Below are 16,298 nucleotides of genomic sequence, written 5' to 3'. Positions count from 1 at the left end.
GATGAATGGAATTGAACTCAAAAGGCAATTTCTTTAGCAATATCTATGAACACTGACTTCTCCACCACCACTTGATGGATTCTGAGGGACTTCCTCTGTCCTAGTCCTCACTTTATCTATCCCCAGCATTTGCACTATGCCAAGCACACAGGCATAGTGGAATAATAGTGAAACACAACAGGCGTTGGAATAATCATTGTATCCTCTGGAATGAGGATTTCAGTACATCAGGAATGGCAGAAAGCAAAACAATCCAAGGCCAAACAGAAAGCAGCTGCCTGGGCCATGCTGCTGTACTGGGTGAGTGGCAAAGGACAGGAATCCCCAGGCGACCCCTGGGAACCGCAAGTGGTCGCGGGCGCCTGCCTCTCCTCCGAGGCGGTAGGCGGCGCTGTGGGCTCCTGCGGCCGCCGGTCCGCGAGGCGCCGCTCTCTCAATGGGGTGGGGAGTTGGCCGAAGGACCTGCTTCGGGCCCTCTTCGGTAGCCGCTCTGGCCTGGTCTCCCCGCTGAGGGCTGGCTGCGCTCTCAGTCCGGCACCATGGGGAAGCGGGACAATAGAGTGGTGAGTACCCGAAGGGGAAGACAGTGGGGAGACGCGGGGCCCGGCGGCGGGAGACGGGACCCCTCGCCCTTCCCGGCTGGGCCTGAGAGTCAGCAGCGGCGCTTGGACCTTGAGACTGGAGACCCGGCTCCCCCAACAGCGAGGCCGGCCCCGGACGCGCGCACGCAGTTGGCGCCTGTGGGCCCCCCACTCCTTTCCCTTTTCTCTCTGGCCCCCCTTTTCTTTACATCCAGTCAGCCCTGCCGCACCCTCTGGCAGTGCTCTCTGGCATCCTTCTCTCCCGCGTTCGGGCCAGCAGTGCCCACTTTGTAGAGCCGCCAAGGGTCCTCTGATCCCTCCTGTAAATAAGTCCGAAGTCTGAGGCCCGTGAAGGCGCCGGAACTCGCCCCCACCACCCCGACCGATATCGCCCGCCCCATCTCTGCGCCCCTCTCGCGCACTCGGGTGGGACGGAGGCGCCGAGGTCTTGGACGCTGTCCCTACACCCGGGGGCTTGCAGGGCGCCCAGTTCTAGAGGCAAGCGGTCTCCCTGGTTTGAGAACCAGGATCAAAGCCAAATGCTTTGGTCCGGCCCCAGAGCCCAGCACTACGTGTGTGTGTGTGTGTGTGTCGCTCTGTCGTGTCCGACTCTTTTGTGTATTTGTGTGTGTGTCGCTCTGTCGTGTCCGACTCTTTTGTGACCCCATGGACTATAGCCCGCCAGGCTCCTCTGTCCATGGGATTTTCCAGGCAAGAATACTGGAGTGGGTTGCCATTCCCTCCTCCAGGGGATCTTCCCAACACAGGGATCGAACCCAGGTCTACATTGCAGGCAGATTCTTTACCGTTTTAGCCATCTGGGAAGCCCACCTGGCACTTAGTAGGCCCCGAGAAGGAATAAATGGCTTGATGGTTGACTCTGGACTCAGACCCAGGCTGGAATGTCAGTTTTGGCCTCTCCGGAGTTGGATGACCCTACGTACGATACGTCGCTGTTTTCATCTGTAAAGTAGGATCAGTGCAGCCCATAACTTTGCAGACTAGTTGAGACTGCACAAGGCAAGATGGGCGAGCGAACGTTTGGCCTGCAAGTTGTTACTCTGTAAATGAGATGAAAGAGATACAGAAGTAACTAATAGCAGAAAGTAAGAAATGGCTGATGAAAATTGGAGGTTCTGAGGTTCTCCGTTTTCACAGGCGGAGATGGGAGGAAGGCATTCTAGGTGTCCACTAGCTTGGTTTGGAAAGCCCAGGTTGTGAATCAGATTGGATGGGCCATAAACATAAGGAATTTGGGATAAGCTTAGGTTACAGTTGCTAGGCTTGGCCATGACAGTTTTAAACCAATGTGCAGCAAAATAAAAAAAATGCTGTTGAAGTTAATGTACTAAATTTAATGGACTAGCTTTTTAAAAATTAAGCGATTAATTTCCTTTGCTGTTTGGGGGAGGGAGAGGTGCTCAAAGAGCTTTACTTCTCTGAAATCCTTCATGTGTTCAAAACTCTTATCTTAGTTTTATATAGTCTTCATAATCAAAGATGTCTAGGAACCACAGTGGTGAAGTTTGGTTACAAGGTTGAGAAATGTTCTTTTCTCCTACCTGCCTTTCTGTAGGTCAGACCTTATGGTATTGATTCTCATAGAGTTGAAATGGTGTTCTCATGGAGCTTCTTTAGGCTTAAGGTATTGAGTGTTTTGGCTGTTTAATGACCTTGGGCCTTAAATGTTTAGAAATCACTGGACCTTGGGTACAGTTTTCATGCAAAGGCCTAAGATGTTTTGTTTTACTGGCAAAAGGTGTTAGTTTAGACATTCTTTTAAAGCATTTGAAAAACTTTTCAAGTTAGTTTCATTTACTAGAGCATTTTGACGACTCTGGGCTCTGCTGAGTTCCTTGGTATGTTGTCTCAGCATAGGTAGTTCTGGTAACATTTTGTATGCGCTTGAAAGGTTATAGAAAGGAAACCAAGAAATTAAGAGATAGAAGACACAGGTTACCCAGTTCAACCTCCTCACTGCAGTGGAGGATGTGGAACTATTAAAGTGTTAGTCACTCAGTTGTGTCTGACTTCTTTGCAAACCCATGGACTATAGCCCACCAGGCTCCTCCTCTGTCCATGGAATTCTCCAGGCAAGAATACTGGAGTAGGTAGCCTTTCCCTTCTCCAGGGGATCTTCCAACCCAGGGATGGAACCCAGGTCTTCAGCACTGCAGGCGAATTCTTTACTGTCTGAGCCACCAGGGAAGCCCCCAGAACTATTAAAACTGGGACTCCCCAAACAAACACCGTGGGTCAACTGGTAACTTAGTTCAGTACATCGTAACTCTTGACTTGAAATAAAATGAACATGTGCATCTGAAAATAATGGCGTTTTTTCCTTTCTACATTGATGATAAAAATCATGGTTTTAGAGATGACAAAATTGCTTTCTAAAAAGCCATAAATTTCAGGTTGAAGTTTTTTTAAAAATAGGCTTTACTTTTTGGAGCTGTTTTGGTCTCAAGGCAAAATTGGGCAGAAAGTACAGAGAGTTCCCTTATGCTCCTTGCCCATAGACATGCTCTGCCTCCCCTATCTTCAGCTCCCACACCTGAGCAGTATGTTTGTTAGCAGGTAATGAGCATACATTGGCACATCATTTTCATCTGAAGTCCTTAGTTTAGGTTCAATCCCTGAGTTGGAAGATTAGAGTTCCCTCTTGATATTGTACATTCTTTTTTATTTATTTATTTATTTTGATATTGTACATTCTTAAGCAACTTTTTTTCCCCCACTAAATATTTTAATCCTTGAGATTTATAAAGCATGAAAGTGTTAGTCGCTCAGTCGTGTCCAACTCTTTGCAACCCCGTGTAGGCCGCCAGGCTCCTTTGTCCGTGGAATTCTCCAGGCAACAACACTGGAGTGGGTAGCCATTCCCTTCTCCAGAGGATCTTCCTGACCCAAGGATCGAACCTGGGTCTCCCACATTGCAGAAGATTCTTTATACTGTCTGAGCCACTGGCCACCCTTTGTGCCCATTATTTTCCAGAAGTTTCTTTCGTGTTCTTTTCTGTTTTTACTAAAACAGATGTATCCTCTAGATAAAAATAGGTAATCAAAGTAATAAATGAAGTTCTGCACATTTTGTCCTCAACAACTTCACTGCAGTTGCTCTTTTCCTAGCTGCCCATTTACATATTCCCTTGAGCCCATTTTGCCATCCTGGCTTCCAAAAAACAAACCTGTTTTCTGTTACCCAAGCTCATGGAGCAGTTTGGAGCCACAGACAATTCTAGTTACATATAAGTATGGATGTTTGATTTAAAAGGTCACAGTATTTAAAATGATTAATTCATAGACATTTTAAGAAATTGCACAATTTATTTTGACTTATGCTCAGCCATTATGTATACTATGTATAATGTGCTAGTGTTAGAAGCATTATTTTTCACACTTATGCATAGTAAGTGAAAGAGCTTTACCTTTGTGAAATGGTTACCTTTTTGGTTTTTAAAACCTTTTTGTTGTGCATCATAAAGAGGAGCACTGTTGCTTAATGATTATGAACACAGACTCATGATCAAGTGTTTTGCAAGGAGTTTTTAAGATGCACTTCATAAGTATTACCATTGTAATTAAAATAAATAATGGAGCTATTTAGAGTGTACTTAAGCAGACTGGTCATAGTGTTTATCAAAAGCTTGAAAGTTAAGCCTTATTACATACTCAGTAATAGCTCATGTAATTGTGCCATAACTTGTCCATGATTAACATGGACTCTTAGTATATGAATGTACTATTTTATATTCCTCTGAAAAGTAAGCAGTAAGATAGTGTGATACATACTTTGAGGATGCAGTTTCACAGTAGACATTAAAACTCATTAATGTTTTAATATGCTAGAAAATTTAAAGGCTGTAAAACATAGTAAATGTTGTGTTTAGATTATTTAAAACTAGAATGAAAAATTGCCGCTATACTAAGTCCTCTGCATACGAACCTTCAAGTTCCAAACTTTCAAAGATGCAAACATGCTTTCGCACATATAAGTCACGTAAGTTAGTTCACCTGTCTGACGTATATTGTCATGGACGTGCATCCTTCTCACGTAGCTGTGCTTTTGTGTACGGTACAGTAGGATACAGTAGTATAGTATGTTTATGTCAAGTCCTGGATGTCCAGAAGCAAGCATAAAAAGCAGCGGTGATATAGCTGTTACTACTGTACTCTTCGAGGTAACATACTATAATATTAAAAAATGTTTTCTTGGGACTTCTCTGGTGATTTAGTGGTTGGGAATCTGCCTTCTAGTGCAGAGGATGTGGGTTTGATCCCTGGTCAGGGAACTAGGACCCCCACGCCACGGGGCAACTGAGCCTGCGCACCGCAACTAGAGAGCCCATAACTGAGACCCACTTTTCATGGCACAGCACAGTCTGACTCAGAGATGGCTCGTTGTTGCATAGAACAAGAGAAGGCGACACTTCAGAATGACAGTTGTTCTGATTTGTGGGCAGCTCATGAGGTGCTGACTTACCGAGCTTTTTAATCTTTCCAGTTCACTTCAAGTGCCAAACAACTATAGAATGGTTGCTGTTCTTAGGCAACTTCTCATGTAATTGTAAGAGGATCAACTTCGATGATTGTTCTCAAATGGTCATTGTAAACATCTGATGACTGGCCACTGTGCTCCTCATCTTCAAGGCTCTTCTTGTTTCCTTTGCAAAACTTCTTGAACTACCACTGCTCTGTACATTTCAATAGCAGTTCTTGGGCCAAATGCATTGTTGATATTGGGAGTTGTCTCCACTGCTTTACGGCCCATTTTGAACTCTAATAGGAAAATTCGGTCAAATTTGCCTTTTGTCTAACATCATTTCCATACTCCAAAGTAAATATAAAATAAACAAGTAATAAGTCATTAGCAAAAAACTATATAGTGAGAAATGCATTAAAATGATGTATAACATGTCCACATTTATTATGAATGTATTCCAGTGTCAAATGGCAAATTTCAACAGTGCAAAAAACCACAGTTACATTTGCACCAACCTAGTATTTCATTTGGGGAATGTAGTGTATTTGATGAATCTCAGGTTGATGACTGGGTATTTTCAGTTTTTCCTCTTTTGGTGATATAGTTTTAACATCTGTGTATATATTTATAACTTTGAAAATAAAGTTTTTACAGTTTCAAACTTAAAATGGTTTACCATTAAGTACTGCTAAAATTATGACATGATACCTAAGAAATGAAGAACTAAAGAGCCTCTTGATGAAAGTGAAAGAGGAGAGTGAAAAAATTGGCTTAAAGCTCAACATTCAGAAAACCAAGATCATGGCATCCGGTCTCATCACTTCATGGCAAATAGATGGGGAAACAGTGGAAACAGTGGCTGCCTTTATTTTTCTGGGCTCCAAAATCACTGCAGATGGTGACTGCAGCCGTGAAATTAAAAGACGCTTACTCCTTGGAAGGAAAGTTATGACCAAACTAGACAGCATATTGAAAAGCAGAGACATTACTTTGTCAACAAAGGTCCGTCTAGTCAAGGCTATGGTTTTTCCAGTGGTCATGTATGGATGTGAGAGTTGGACTATAAAGAAAGCTGAGCGCCAAAGAATTGATGCTTTTGAACTGTGGTGTTGGGAGAAGACTCTTGAAAGTCCCTTGGCTGCAAGGAGATCCAACCAGTCCATCCTAAAGGAAATCAGTCCTGAATATTCATTGGTAAGACTGATGTTGAAGCTGAAACTCCAATACTTTGGCGACCTGATGCAAAGAGCTGACTCATTGGAAAAGACCCTGATGCTGGGAAAGATTGAGGGCAGGAGGAGAAGGGGACGACAGAGGATGAGATGGTTGGATGGCATCACCGACTTAATGGACATGGGTTTGGGTGGACTCCGGGAGTTGATGTTGGACAGGGAGGCCTGGCGTGCTGCTGTTCATGGAGTCGCAAAGAGTCAGACACAACTGAGCAACTGAACTGAACTGAACCTAAGAAGTAAGAAGGTGATAGATATAATTTTCCTGGTTTAAAAGTGATGATCTTAGTTTGTACATTATATTTTTGATTGTTAAGATAGTCAGTGTCATTGGTTGGGCCAACAGCTGCTCTTTTGTGGCCTTTGTTGGTTGTCATTTCCACATAAACTGATTAAAAATCTCAGTAGAGACAGTTGAATGAAATATTTGAGGACATAACATTTGATATTAAAAATATGACTTTTATGCCTCGGTCTTCAACATTGCATTGACAGCCACGTGTAGCCCCCATCCTGTAAATGTCTCTGACCTTAGGAACTCTAGCTGTAGGAAAATTACATTAAAGGTTTAACTGTTTTCATCTCAAGTAATTAGGCAGTATCCAATTGAATGGAAATAATTCCAGGTATGTGTTGTTTATAGTGGCTGTGTATTGTTTACTCTGCCAGAGAAATCTAAACGTATATGACTTACATTTGTTGTGAAGGTGGGAAATTTTGTCGTTTTAAAGATTTTAAGTAAAATGCAATAGACGAAAGTACCTTTTCCCTTTTTATTTTGGAATCTTAAGTACTAAGTTTCAGGCCTTAAAATCGATCTTTGTGATAGTCATTTTCAACCAAAGTTCTTTTTATTTAAAGAGTAGAAGATGGAGAAGGAAATGGCAACCCACTCCAGCATTCTTGCCTGGGAAATCCCATGGACAGAAGAGCCTGGCGGGCTACAGTCCACGGGGTTGTAAAAGAGTCAGACATGACTTAGCAATTACAAAACAACATGGATTTGTCAGTTTCTGTTATGAGTACTGTAAGAAGCTAAATAATTAAAAGCATTATTTGTGATAAAATAAAAAGTGGAAGAGTTTTTAATAAATGTTTGTTGACTTGAATTAAATTGGAAAACTTAATCATAGGATCAAGAAGTTGAGACTGGATTAAAGACTAGATTTTGTATCTGTTCTAAAGTGAATTCTAGTAAAACAGTGTCTGCTAGACACTGTCATTACCAAATATTCTGCTTTATTTTGTCTCAGTATGTTTTGGGGCAAAGTGTATAAAAATATGTATTTCTGCTCTAGTAAGTGTAGTTTACAGAGCATAATATTATAATTTTGTGGGTTTTTATTGTACAGAAATATGTATAACATAAAGTTCACCATTTTAACCATTTTTTAAGTGTATAGTGCATTAAGTACATTGACGGTGTTATACACCTATCACCACTATCCATTTCCAGAAGTTTTTCATTGTCTCAAACAAGAAACTTTGTACCCATTACACCACTCTCAGCCCCTGGTAAACTCTCTTTTTTGTCTCTGAGTTCACTTATTCTAGGTACCCCAAATAAGTTGAATCATACAATATTTGTCCTTTGGTGTCTGCTTTATTTCACTTAGTATGCTTCCAAGGTTCATCTGTGTTGTAGCATGTATCAGAATTTCACTCTTTTCTGAGGCTGAACGATAATCCTTGTATGTACTGAATTGGCCAAAATGCTCATCTGGATTTTCCCGTAAGATGGTATGGAAAAACCCAAACAAACTTTTTGACCAACCCAATATATAGTACATGTTGTTTATCCATTCATCTATAGGTGGATGTGTGGATTGGTTCCACCTTTTGGCTGTTGTGAATAATGCTGCTGTGAACATGGGTATACATGTATCTGTTTGAGCCCCTCCTTTCAGTCCTTCGATCTTGAATCATATGGCAATACTATGTTTAACTTTTTGAGGAATCATCAAAATTTCCAAAACATCTGCACCATTTTTTATTCTCACCTGCAGTGCTTAACGGTTCCAATTTCTTCACATCCTTAACAACACTTTTTATTTTCTGTTTTTGACAGTAGCCATTCAACTAGTGTGAGGTGGTGTCTCATTGTTTTGATTTGCATTTCCCTCATGACTAGAAACTCTAGGTAATAAGGGAAGACAGAAGAGCTTGGCATGCTGCAGTCCTTGGGGTTTCAGAGAGTCAACAACAATGACAAGTAACACCGAGCATCTTTTCATGTGCATATTGGACATTTGTATGTCTTCTTTGAAGAAATGTCTTACTTAAGTCCTTTGCACATTTTTGAATGGGGTTTTGGGGTTTTTTATTGTTGAGTTGTAGGATTTATTCCTTCTGGATATTAACCCTTGTCAGATACATGATTTGCAAATATTTTCTTCCATTCTGTGGATTGTCTTTTCAGTCTTTTGATAGTATTCTTTGATGCACAAATGTTTTTAATTTTGCTGAACTCTTGTTTATTTTTTCTTTTGTTGCCTTGCATAATTTAATATTTGATAGTTAACAATCTGTGTATAAAATTGCTATCAGGATGACACAGTATTTCCTGAGATAAAAGATAAAGTAGAATAAACAATGAATTTAGTGTTAGGTCTTCCATCTTTGAAACTGAGTTTCTTCATTTACCATTGAACATAGTATTACTACCCTTAGAGCTTTGTTGGGCTTTTGGAGAAAGTACTACAGAGCCACCTCAGAGTAAGAGAAGAGGTATCAATATTATTTTCATCAAATTTCTGGTAAAGATACATTTTCTGTGAAATAGTGGTATTACTTATCTCCCAAACTTCTGAGGTTTAATGTTGTTGTTCAGTTGCTAAGTTGTGTCCAACTCTTTGCAACCCCATGAACTGCAATGCACCAGGCTTTCCTGTCCTTTACTATTTCCCTAGTTTGCTCAAACTCATGTCCATTGAGTCAGTGATGTCATCCAACCATCTCATCCTCTGTCATCCCCTTCTCCTCTTGCCCTCAGTCTTTCCCAGAATCAGGGTCTTTTCTAATGAGTCAGCTCTTCACATCAGGTGGCCAAAATATTGGAGCTTCAGTTTCAGCACCAGTCCTTCCAATGAATATTCAGGGTTGATTTCCTTTAGGATGGACTGGTTTGATCTCCATGCAGTCTAAGGGACCCTCAAGAGTCTTCTCCAACACCACAGTTCAAAAGCATCAATTCTTTGGCGCTCAGCTTTCTTTATAGTCCAACTCTTAAATCCATACATGACTACTGGAAAAACCATAGCCTTGACTATACGGACCTTTGTTGGCAAAGTGATATTTCTGGTTTCTAATACACTGTCTAGGCTTGTCATACCTGTTTTTCAAAGGAGAAAGTGTCTTTTTATTTCATGGCTGCAGTCACCATCCACATTGATTTTGAAGCCCAAGAAAATGAAATTTGACACTGTTTCCATATTTTCCCCATTTATTTGCCATGAAGTGATGGGACTAGATGCCATGATCTTCGTTTTTTGAATGTTTTAAGACAGCTTTTTCTCTCCTCTTTCACCTTCATCAAGAGGCTCTTTAGTTCCTCTTCGCTTTCTGCCATAAAGGTGGTGTCATCTGCATATCTGAGGTTATTGATATTTCTCCTGGCAATCTTGATTCCAGCTTGTGATTCATCCAGCCCAGCACTTTGTACTCTGCATATGATGTACTCTGCGTATAAGTTAAATAATCAGGGTGACGATATACAGCCTTGACGTACTCCTTTCCCAGTTTTGAACCGGTGGTTGTTCATGTCCAGTTCTAACCGTTGCTTCTTGACCTGCATACAGGTTTCGCAGGAGGCAGGTAAGATGGTCTGGTATTCCCATCTCTTTAAGAATTTTCCACTGTTGGTAGAACCTACACTTGGACTGTGATCTACACAGTCAAAGGCTTTAGCATAGTCAATGAAGCAGAAGTAGATGTTTTTCTGGAATCTAGTTTTTTTCTGTGATCCAGCAGATGTTGGCAATTTGATGTCCCATTCTTGTGCTTTTTTTAAATCCAGCTTGTATGTCTGGAAGTTCTCGATTCTACTGTTGACGCCTAGCTTGATGGATTTTGAGCATTATTTTGCTTGCATGTGAAATGAGTGCAACTGTGTGGGAGCTTGAACTCAGTTATTTGGCATAGTTTGACCTAGTATGTGTTTATAGTAAAGATTGCTTTATGAGTAAGAAAATGATTATTTTAATGGAGTTAATTTTTGTTTTTTTTCCTCAAGGCCTATATGAACCCAATAGCAATGGCCAGATCAAGGGGTCCAATCCAGTCTTCAGGTCCAACAATCCAAGATTATTTGAATCGACCAAGGCCTACCTGGTATTTATGAAACAATTTACCTATATAAATATATATAAGGTTTTCATAAATGTTTTAAAGGTCATTTTACAACTTCTACTGATTGCCAAGCAGTTGCTAGATACATCATTGTTTGAAGTAGTATTTAATATGTGCTTACTTTTGAACGTATAAAACACATGCATGAATGTAAAGCAAGCATTTAGGAACCCACCACCTAGTATAGCTAAAGCTAAAGCACTGCCAGAGAATCTTTCATACCAAACACATCTCTGTCTCCCAAAAGAGACCTTAACCTTGCAGTATTCAAAGCTATTTAAAATGGTAGGTTTCAATAATTTAGCCTTTCTTTGAGGTGTAACTAAGTGTTGAGAAAGAAAATGTTAGGCCTTGTTTCTGGTTTTATCTGCTGGCTTTACAAGGTGTTAGGATTTCCCATTGTCTAAGTTGTGTGTTAAAGTTTGTTTTGTTTTGCCCTCATTGAGTGGCTCCGATCTTTTGTAAATAAAGCATCATAGCTCTAACATTATTATTTTTCAGTATGTCTTATTATTAAATACCCATACTCCTGAAGTGACAAGATTCAAAGCTGTTAGCTTTTTATTCCTTCTAAGGGCCCCCAAGAGCTGGGCAGCTATAGTTGAAACTTGTGCTTACACACAACAAGGAATCCTTCCTTTGAGTTAAATATGAAGTAAGCTGTGTCTGCCTCTTCATCAGTGCCTCTGTTTATTGTTGCAGCATACAGGAAAATAAATTATCACAAAACAAAGTGTATCTTGTCTTTAAGATTGGGGAGAAGGGATGAATACTTTTTTTTTTTTTTTGAGAAGGGAAAGCGAAGTGCCTAAGCTAGTGAATTATACATGTGGTCAGACATCCCCAAGACAACCCTCAGGTTGGGTAATTGCTAGAAGGATTCACAGATTGTTGTACTCATGGGCAAGATTTATTATAGTGGAAGGATACCAGCCACAGTCAGCAGAGGACAGAGGCACGTGGGGAGAAGTCCAGGGGAGATTGGGGGTCAACTTCTAAGACTGCTTCTGCGGAGTCATACAGGATGCTGCATTTAATTCCCTCAGCTGTGAGTTGTGATAACATGTGTGAGATGTTGCCAACTAGTGTGACTCAGTATGTCCAGCTTTTTTATTGGCGATTGATCAGCCTCTGCCTATCAGCTGCCAAAATTTCAGACTTCCAGAAGGAATGCAGATGTTCATATAAACTATTGTATGTGTACAGATAGGCATAGTGAGCACTCTTATCAGGGGACGGTGCCAAAATCTAAGTTCCCAGATGCCAGCCAGGGCCACTCTTTCTTGTAAGCAGGTACATTATAAAGTGGGTGATTTAGTAGTAGACTATAGTAGTTCAGTCATACAGGCCTTAACTCACCCTAACACTGTAACTACTAGCTTTGTGACCTTCCCTAAGCTACAGCCTCTTTCTCTCCTATATAATGGGAGTAATAATGCTACCTTTTTTCACAGGATTGTTGTGAGGCTTAAAAGAAGATGTATTTAAAACAGTGCCTGTTGTGTGCATGTGTGCTCACTTGCTAAGTCATTTCCAACTCGTTGTGACCTCATGGACTGTAGCCCACCAGGCTCCTCTGTCCATGGGATTCTCCATGTAAGAATACTTGAGTGGGTTACCATTTCCTCCAGTGGATCTTCCCAACCCAGGGATTGAACCTGTGACTCCTGTATTGACAGGCAGATTCTTTACCACTGAGCCACCTAAGAAGCCCTTACCTATTGTATGGAAGTACTCAAATGTTTGGTGTTTATTATTAGTTCTTATAAACATTAGTGTATATTTATATAAACTTATAGATATGTAAATTTAAATATATATAAATATAAATTTATATAAAATATTAGTTCTTATAAACCCTTGTTCTGGAGAGGAATGATTATATTATCTGATAGGATTTATTATGATAATTAATTTACAAGGACATGAGCAAAGAATTTTAAATGTAGCAACACTTGAACTGAAATGGAGGCTTATTAGGATATTAAAAATATATGAAATTTTTATTGTCAGCATCCATCTCTGATTTGAATTGCTTGAAAATTTATTGTACATTCTATTCTTTAAGGGAAGAACTGAAAGAACAACTAGAAAAGAAAAAGAAAGGCTCCAAGGCATTGGCTGAATTTGAAGAAAAAATGAATGAGGTTTGTAAATTGTGCCTTTAGAAAAAGCGACTAATCTTTTTCCTTACAATAAAAAAAAAAAATGAGATAATTTTTAATAAGCCAAGAGTTAGGGCCTAGCTCTTTAAGGAGGCTCTGTATTTTAGAAGTGTTTCTGTTACATTGAATATGATTTGTATTTAAATATTTGATTTCTTTAAAAAAGAAATAGAGAAAAACCATCTTACAGTAATTTAAATCATCGTAAGTTTTCTAAATGTTAGTTTCTTCCCTTCTCTCCCCTAGTCCCCAGGCCCCCATCTTACCTTGGGATTTCCATGATGATGTGTGCTTGTTTTGATTACAAATCTACATGTAGTATTTCAACCACAGTATAGATTAATTGAACTTTTATTGTCTGGAAAGAGAATTTAACCACCTTTCTTAAAAAGAAAAAAGTTTTCAATCTTAGTAATAACACCTACTCCTGCTTTCAGTATACAGTGTGGAGTTTCCACCTCATAATATCCTCTTTGAAAGGAGCTTGTTAGAGGCTCCTTTGGTGACAGGGAAAAGGATTCTTAAACCTGCAGCATCTTTTGACTGTAATTAGAGACTGAGATGGGAGCAAGATAGTAGAGGATGGAAGGAAGGAAGTAGTTGTCTGTACATTTCGGTATAAAAGGAGAAGGGGGCGACAGAGGATGAGGTGGTTGGATGGCATCACTGACTCAATGGACATGAGTTTGAGCAAACTCAGGGAGATAATAAAGGACAGGGAAGCCTGGCGTGCTGCAGTTCATGGGGTCGCAAAGAGTCGGACACAACTTAGCAACTGAACAACAATGGACAACAACATTTAGATATATTAGGAGGGGAGAGATGACCTCTGATGTGTTTACAATTTTTCTGCAGAACTGGAAGAAAGAACTAGAAAAACACAGGGAGAAATTGTTAAGTGGAAGTGAGAGCTCATCCAAAAAAAGACAGGTATTTTTTATTTTTAATTTTTTATTTTTATTTATTTTTTATTTTGCCATTTTTATTTTATTGCTATTCTTAGTCTCACAGTTGGGTTTACATAATAATGCTGTGTACTGCTGTTAATGGGTCCATTGGAAAACACAACCTTATTTAGATTTGTACTTGTATTTGTTTGCTTTTAGAGAAAGAAAAAAGAAAAGAAGAAATCTGGTAGGGTGAGCAAAAGTTTTCCATTTTTCTAAATGTTATAATCAAGAGCCTACAAACAAAAAGTAAGAGTAACTGATACAACCTGTGTGCTAACTCTAGATAAGTGAAAGAGTCTGGAGATCCTTTGGTAGTTATGGGTGGTTTTGTTCTGTTAGTGATAATAAAAGGAAGGTGCTGACCTCCTTATAACCTAGTGACTCCTTCATTACAATTAAAGAGGGAAAATTGACTACTGTTGCCACATCTTTTGTTACTTGGGGGGTGGTGTGAAACTTGACATTTAATATTTAAGTCATATGGCATCCATTTCTCAGAAACTAGATTGATTTCCTTAAGTATTTGAGAGACTTAGTAAAAGAAAAGTTCCTGCATCTCACAAGCTTTAATTGTTTTGTGCTTGGTCAAGTATTCATCTTCTTCTTCATCAAGCTCTGATTCTTCCAGCAGTTCTTCAGATTCTGAAGATGAGGTAATGTTTGCTGTTGTGATGAAATATGAAATACATGAAATAGCGTCTCTGATATCTTTCATAACAAGGGGAAACCTATTATGAAGTATCTGTTGGAAATGTTTACTTCCAAGTTTTGATTGACTATCTCTGAGAGCACTGACATGAATAAATAACTAGATACTTAAATATTGGTAAATGTATATTTTAGATTCCTAAATTTGTCTTGTTCATTTAAGAATATTAGTAGAAGAAATGGATTTAAAAATCAGAAAGTCCATTTTAGCTAAGAATTACATGTGACTTAAATCACTTAACGTTTTTTAATTTTAAAAAAAGTGATGTATGTTATATTTTAAATATTAATTTTTAAGTAAAACATATTTACAAGCTGATATTAAGTTTTCTTCATTGATAAAGTTTTGATGTCAATTAAATGCAATGAATATATGCAACAAAACAAAGCAAATTATTTATGTTTCATGTAGGATAAGAGACAAGGAAAAAGGAAAAAGAAAAAGAAGAGTCGTTCACATAAATCTTCTGAAAGTTCCATGTCAGAAACTGAATCAGACAATAAGGTAAAATTGTTTAAATGAGCAATGTTTTGGATAGCAAACATTTAATTAGATTTTTCTTTTAGTTCTTACTATCTTAAATAGCTCTCAGTGTTGAAATGTGATACTGTTTTTTTACTTTGATACTCTGTGCCACTTAATTGATGCATATTAATACAATATTAATATTGTACATAAGGCATTTAATTGTTCCCTAAATGCTCTGACATATAGGTCTCCGTGTCTCAAAATTTCCATGGTAACTTTATGGTAAACATGGCAGACATTATTTTTCCCATCTTCATAAAGAATTTGTAGTGCAGATAAAAAGCATCTTGCTTAAATTCATACAAATAGTATTAGAATTGGAAGTTGAATCTGTCTTCTGATATCTGATCCAGTGTCCTTTTTATGGTACTATACCTCATCTGTTCTGTACTATCCAGAATTATCAGGTACAGTTAAACTCTTAAACATTAGTGGTCATAAGAAGTACATGCAGGTTATAATAAAAATGTAGATTACTGGGCCTCATCTCCACAATCTGGTTTAGTGAGGCTGATTAGGATCAGAAGTCTACATTTTTAACAAATAGTCTCTATGATTCTGACGTGGTATTTCACAATTTGACTAGCACTGTCCTGGAGGTCAAGGAGAACAAAACCACTATATGGTTTTATGGAAGATATCTACTTGACCTACTGAGATTTCTTCTGATAAAATACCTGCCGTCTAGAAAGTACTCAGTAGATGGTAGTTTTGTTTTTAAAGCAGAAGAGCCACTTTAATGATACTGATAGCTAACATTTGTTGAATGCCTGCTATGTATTAGGCCTAGTTCTAAGCACTTAACTTTTAACTCAGTCCTCTCAGCAACTCTGAAGTAGATATTTGTTTATCCCATTTTTCAGAGAAGGCAATGGCAACCCACTCCAGTACTCTTGCCTGGAAAATCCCATGGACAGAGGAGCCTGGTAGGCTGCAGTCCATGGGGTCGCTACGAGTCGGACACGATTCAGTGACTTCATTTTCACTTTTCACTTTCCTGCATTGGAGAAGGAAATGGCAACCCACTCCAGTGTTCTTGCCTGGAGAATCCCAGGGACGGCAGAGCCGGGTGGGCTGCCGTCTATGGGGTCGCACAGAGTCAGACATGACTGAAGTGACTTAGCAGCAGCATGGATAAGGAAGGCTGAGAGAGGTTAATAGCTAGCCCAGAGGGATCAAAAGTAGAAATTCTAGCTTGGGAGTAATTTTCTTTCAATCATAATCACCTTTTTGATATTTTTGTTCATTATGGTATAATGCTGTATCTCTCACATTTAAAATTAATATATATATATGTTTGTTT

At 39.2% G+C, this 16,298-nt stretch overlaps 1 protein-coding gene across 15 annotated transcripts in view; it reads left to right on the top strand.

The window, feature by feature from the left end:
- The first annotated feature begins 438 nt into the window (after window positions 1–438).
- The window catches only part of FAM133B (family with sequence similarity 133 member B), a 29,820-nt gene continuing 13,960 nt past the window's right edge, over window positions 439–16,298 (top strand). For 9 of the 15 annotated variants that reach the window (XR_014066064.1, XR_014066063.1, XM_081531408.1 and 6 more), the window contains exons 1-7: window positions 439–563; window positions 10,528–10,625; window positions 12,712–12,790; window positions 13,664–13,738; window positions 13,915–13,947; window positions 14,349–14,411; window positions 14,879–14,971. Coding sequence is in view for 12 of the 15 variants with exons in the window: in XM_081531408.1 (XP_081387534.1) it covers window positions 540–563; window positions 10,528–10,625; window positions 12,712–12,790; window positions 13,664–13,738; window positions 13,915–13,947; window positions 14,349–14,411; window positions 14,879–14,971 (465 nt within the window). In the remaining 3 variants the exon portion in view is untranslated. The remainder of the gene's footprint in view (window positions 564–10,527; window positions 10,626–12,711; window positions 12,791–13,663; window positions 13,739–13,914; window positions 13,948–14,348; window positions 14,412–14,878; window positions 14,972–16,298) is intronic. The other 6 variants (XR_014066065.1, XM_081531413.1, XM_081531411.1 and 3 more) reach the window with 1 other exon arrangement.

This window comes from Giraffa tippelskirchi, chromosome 10 (genome assembly GCF_054371585.1).
Source record: "Giraffa tippelskirchi isolate mGirTip1 chromosome 10, T2T-mGirTip1v1.2.pri, whole genome shotgun sequence".
Taxonomy (NCBI): Eukaryota; Metazoa; Chordata; class Mammalia; order Artiodactyla; family Giraffidae; genus Giraffa; species Giraffa tippelskirchi.
Note: the sequence above shows the minus strand (reverse complement) of the source record. Positions and strands in the feature narration are given on the sequence as shown.